The 5,502-nt window shown below is 56.6% G+C and overlaps 1 protein-coding gene across 1 annotated transcript; it reads right to left on the bottom strand.

Annotated features, from left to right (window-relative positions):
* Nucleotides 1-491: 491 nt before the first annotated feature.
* On the bottom strand, nucleotides 492-4,817 carry PAQR3 (progestin and adipoQ receptor family member 3). Its single transcript, XM_086611566.1, has 6 exons — nucleotides 4,633-4,817; nucleotides 4,392-4,554; nucleotides 3,187-3,342; nucleotides 2,276-2,473; nucleotides 1,003-1,093; nucleotides 492-682 (listed from the first exon to the last, which is right to left on the bottom strand). Exons 1-6 carry the CDS (start codon nucleotides 4,815-4,817, stop codon nucleotides 540-542), a joined length of 936 nt encoding a protein of 311 aa, XP_086467692.1. The 3' UTR covers nucleotides 492-539.
* Nucleotides 4,818-5,502: the final 685 nt, after the last annotated feature.

Genomic DNA, 5,502 nt, shown 5'->3' with positions numbered 1-5,502 from the left:
GCAGAAAAGGAACTGCCTCAGTGCTTCATAGCTCAGCTCATCAGGTGAGGTCCAGACTCTCTAAGGCAGAAACTTCATCACAGTGCCTCTGAAATACAACGGGAAACAACTTCAGTCACTTCCTGTGCACATGAAACTTTCAGCTCTTGGCTAATATCCAAAAAATCCAGGTCAATGCTTAGTAGGCTGAAAACCTGACAAAAGCTGGAGGAAGAGGCTTTTTGAGAACAAATGCCAACCACCTCCTGAGGCTCTGAAAACTGTGCAGCTCAGCTGCAGGACATCTGGGCAACCTCTGTCCTGCCCGTACGGCAACTCTGCTCAAGCGTGTTGCCGCCTGGTGGAGTTAGGCAGTCCGGATGAGCAGAGCCTGTGCCAGGGAGATCACTCCTTTTTTATTTATAAGCAAGTATTGCACCTGCCAGCGTTGTCTTTGGGGAAGCTAATTAGGGAGATGAAAAGTTAAAACCAGGATTATTTAACCCCGAAGTTGTTGGAACATCTTGCTCCCCCAAGTGTGAGAACTGCTCTACCTTCAGTCACAAGTCCGCGCTGTACTCGGGACAGGGCTTGCTGTGTCGGTACTGCATGATGTACACTGTGGACTGGTGCCACCAGTACAGCATCACCACTGCCAGGATGTGCCACACTTGGTGACTCGAGCCGAGGTAGTTCAGCTGGCCTGGGGGGAAGAAAAAGGGCAAGTGGTTAAGTTGTTAAATTCGGCCGTAACTCGCGCAATGCATCAGCAATGGGTCTCCTCCAAATCTCAACTCTACGCTCCGCCTGCTGGGAGGCAGTGCAAGTTCTTTAACGAACTGGATCAGAAGCTGTCGGCCTTCCTTTGATGCAAATAAAACATTTGACTCCATGGGAGAGTGCTTCATGTAGAACACGCTCAACCTGTTTTCTCACAGGAGGTTCAGGACTCAGACTAAGGCCTGTGACCCTGCAGGAAGCTTAACTGCAGGAAAAAAAAACACCCAGAAGAGTATTTCCTACCTGGGAAGTATCTTTCTGGAACTTTGGAAATATAGAAGAGAAAAGCTACAGCAGCGATGAAGTACATGACAACTACACGCGGAGCAAACTCCTGCAAAAGAAAAGGAAGCTCTCCTATTCTGTTAGAAGGCAAAAACAGGCAAAAAAAAATAAAAGAAAATCCCTAAAGATAAAAAAGCATGACAAGACTCAACCGCCTGTGTTTCCTATGGACAAAATCCAACAGAGAAGCAAATGCCAAAGTTGGGGAAAATCTGAAGGGCAAGAAACTTTTTAGGAGTTTTGTTACCAGAGGCAGAGCAGTTTTCGGAAGTACGGAAACAAAACGCAAACCACACCTACTGTTTGGCTCCATCAGGAGAAGCTAACTGGGGGGGGACGGGGAGGTGACAGCTCCTCTTTAGCTGATTCTTGTAAGGCCAGTGTGAAGTGCCCTGTCTAAAGATGGTACATACTAATGGAAGTTGCTCTTTGACTTCAAACAGCAGCCCTGGACTGGGTAAACCATCACACCAGTGGACAGTCCTCCAGCAGCCCCAGTATAAGAATATGAGCAGTTACTGCTTACTATGAAAAGACAGTGTTTTTTTTTCAGCACAATTAGGTCCCTGGGTGATTGCCACGATTGCTGGGGGTTTCAGACTGGGGCGCGCTTCTCTCTTACTAGTGGTACTGGGCTGCTGCTTTTTCAGAGCATAGTTCTCAGTGGTACAACACGAACAGGAAAATAGTTCAGTAATTCCCAGGGATGCTAAACGCAGGTTGTGTGAGACACAGAGGGCTGAGCAGGCAAATACTCATCTTTTGCTACCAGCTCAGGAAACAGAAGAGGAAGCAAACAATCATGCCATCAGTGCCTGCTGGTTCCCCTCTCCGCGGGAGCTGTGGAAGCCAACAGCCCAGAGCACTCCTGCAGCTGGACAGACTGCTTCCCGTTCCGTAGCCGCCTCACCCTTCGCTCTGCCTCTGGCCTCGGGGTGAGCCAGGGCGGATCCGCTGCGCAGTCGGCTCTGTCCCGCAAGCAGATGTGCTCAGACAAGTCTGTAACCAGTTTTCCTTCTCAGGGCACCAAGTTAAATCAGTGAAGCAGATGAAATCGACTCATTTACTGCTTCTGCAACAATTTCTAAATGTTGGCATTGGCCTTGTGTCAAGATTGGAGGAATTTTCATTACCACTGCCTGCACCTCATTTCCCGAAATGTAAGAGCACTGAAGGAAGATGGCAAATGGAAAGCAAAAGCCAATCTCCTTTGCTTCCCTTTTTCTTTTACCTGCACGATAGAGGCACCGATGCCGCCGTTGAGCCAAACCCAGTGGATGGTGGGAATAATTCCATAGCCAGAGACTGAGCAAAAGATGATGGAGCGCAGTCTGTGCCACTGTTGCGTGAGGTAACTGGGATGAATCTGAGCAAAAAATACTGCCAAGATCATTGCCAGCACAGTGATTAAATAGACCTGACGCCAGTACTGAGAAAAAAAGAAAGAAAACCAAGTTTGTGGGTGTTCTGACAGAGTAGCAAGAAACTCTGGGTAGAAAGTTTAAGTTACTAAAGGTGATGATACATCTATTCTCCTGTCACGTCTGCGAACACAAACGGTGGGGTTGGAATGAAGGAACTGGTGTTTATGAACTGACAGGGAGGGAAAAGGTCTCGACTGCCCCAGTACACCCGGTAGAACAAGATCGGTTCCAGGCAGTGCCTTCACCACAACACATCAGATAATCTCTGCCTAGGCAGCCTCCATCCCATTGCAGACAGGGATGTGATCTCAGCCTTGGCAGGAACCTCATTTTGTCTGTCCTCGATTAGACCAAGAGAAAATAGGCTTGTTTCTGTCTCACCTGAGCTACTGCGTGGGAACTGACCCTCGACTCGCTGGCGACGGGCACGCATCCCATACCAGCCTCGTGGTTTGACACAGGCAGGACCTGCCCCCTTCACCCTGCCTTCCCCTGAATTTAAATATTTTCCTGAGGTTTGTGAGTGACAGCTTGAAAGGCAAACCTCCATTTGCCCACCCCTCTGCTCTACTTGTGCCACAAGGAACTCGTTTCAGTTCCGTCTCCTGGCTAATGTTCCATGTGAACGCTCTGGAAGGAACCCCCTTCCTACTGTGTGTAAGTGACCCAAGGAGATTGTAGGAACTAAACGTCACATCAACGAGCGTTTTACACTTACGTTGTTACAATAAAAAGCATAAAACACGCCTGACACATAGCAGCCCAGGATACCAATGGAAATTCCCGCGTAATCCAGTGCCATCCATCGTCGGCTGGTCTTCTCGGAGCGGTGGCAGCAGAAAAGATGATATCCTACTGAGCAAAGCATACAGACCTACACAAACGTTCCAACAGGGATGCATTAGTCTCTTGAAAAAGAACAGAGAGTAGAGTGAGCGTAAAGTCTGAGCGTGTGACTGACCCGTTACGTGTTTTGCACTGCAACTCAGTGTAAGCAATTCCTGCCAGAAATCGTGGGAAACAAATGTACGTTTCCCTGGCAGATCAAAGGAGGAAGGGTAAACTGTGCAAGGCTTGATAACCCCAAGGTGCCCAGCTTAGAAAATTGGGCCATTGAGGTCCAGACCGTGAGGCCAGGCGAAAAGCCAGCGGGCAGGGGAAAAGGGCCACTTGATCCCCCAGTCCAGCGGAACAAGGAATTCTGCTCTGCCAGACTAGCACAAGCAGAAACCAGAGCCCGAATCTGCTCTGACTGCCCAGCACCCCAGTTACTTCAGTGAGGGCACACACACGAAATTCAGCTCCTCTGCACAGGCTGCTTATTTCCTTCGAGACGGGCACCGAATTTTTCCCCCAAGAACCATTTTTCCTGTTTCTTTACCCCGCTCCGCAGGAGCAGGGCAGAGCACTGCGCTCAAGGAAGAGCAGAGCTTTCCAGCCCAGCGGGGCAGTTCTCCCTACTTCCAGCACTGCCACAGCATCCTGTACTGGTCGGGGAGGACACAGGGTGGTCTTCACCTCCTCACGCTGTTTTAGGGAGGGTGTGTTCACAGGAGCTGCTGTGCTCGAATCACAACACCCACCCGACACCAGTGACCCCCTCCCAGCCCCACTGGACCAGCGGGACACGCCGTGCACCAGTTACTTGGTTGCCACAGACTCTCTCCTGTCCAGTGCTCCCTGGTTTGCTCCATGTATGAAACAGGTCAAAATCCACTCGATCACCGAGCGTGCCAGGCACCTTGAAAAGCCGTGCCACTTAACCCATGCTGTCCCGGGCCTGCCCCGAGCCCCCCCCGCCCCGAGCCCCCCTCGCTCCGCACAGGACACACTGTCACGGGGGTTGCGGCTCTCCCTCGACCAAGCCGTGCCCCGGAGCGAGCCCCCGGTCCGACCCCGTCACCCCAGGACCCCGGCCCGCACCTGGAAGCAGAAGAGGCAGACGGCGCAGATGACGAAGTCCTCGCGGGCGGCGCGGGCCGCCGGCAGCACGGCCGCCAGGTCGTGGATGCCGAGCGCGAAGAAGAGGAGGAAGCCGAGCAGGTGGCTCCAGATGTTGACGGTCTCGTTGGAGAGGATGAAGAGGCTGCGGAGACACAACGGGGCGGCGGGCGGGTGAGCGCGGCCCGCGGGGCGGCGGGCGGCGCGGCGGGGCTGCCCTCACCTGCGCAGGCAGAGGCGGGCGGGCAGGAAGGCGCGGTAGCCGTCCGTGATGTAGGGGTTGTCCTTCAGGAACACCGGGATCTGCTCGTAGGTGTAGAGGCGGATGCCGCGCGGGAGCAGCACGGGCCAGTGCTGCGAGCCGCCCAGCTCCATGTGCTGCGCGCTCCGCGGCGCCTTCGCCGGCATCCCGCCGCCGCATCGGGCCGCCCCGCCGCCGCCTCGCCCGGGGAACCGTCCGCCGCGGCGCGGAGCGATGGCGTCACAGCGCGGCAGCGACACGGCGCGGCGGCGTCACGGCGCGGTGGCGTCACGGCGCGGCGGCGTCACGGCGCGGCGGCGTCACGGCGCGGCGCCTGCGCGGTGGCGGCAGCACGTGGCGCCGGCCTCGTGCGCGCGGGGGCGCCCGTTCCCGCCGCCGCTCCCGCCGCGCGAGGCGGCTGTTCGGCGCGGCCAGTCAGTCACGGTAACGATCGCTGCGCCGGGCGGTCCGTCACGGTCCCGGTTCCGCCGCCGGTCCGTCACGGCCCGGTCCCTCCGCCGGCCGGTCCGTCACGGTCCCGGTTCCGCCGGCCGGGCCGTCACGGTCCCGGTTCCGCGGCCGGTCCGTCACGGCCCCGGTCCCTCCGCCGGCCGGGCCGTCACGGTCCCGGTTCCGCGGCCGGTCCGTCACGGCCCCGGGCCCTCCGCCGGCCGGGCCGTCACGGTCCCGGTTCCGCGGCCGGTCCGTCACGGCCCCGGTTCCGCCGGCCGGTCCGTCACGGTCCCGGTTCCGCGGCCGGTCCGTCACGGCCCCGGTCCCTCCGCCGGCCGGGCCGTCACGGTCCCGGTTCCGCGGCCGGTCCGTCACGGCCCCGGGCCCTCCGCCGGCCGG

The sequence above is a fragment of the Tauraco erythrolophus genome, chromosome 5, assembly GCF_009769465.1.
Source record: "Tauraco erythrolophus isolate bTauEry1 chromosome 5, bTauEry1.pri, whole genome shotgun sequence".
Classification (NCBI taxonomy): Eukaryota; Metazoa; Chordata; class Aves; order Musophagiformes; family Musophagidae; genus Tauraco; species Tauraco erythrolophus.
Note: the sequence above shows the minus strand (reverse complement) of the source record. Positions and strands in the feature narration are given on the sequence as shown.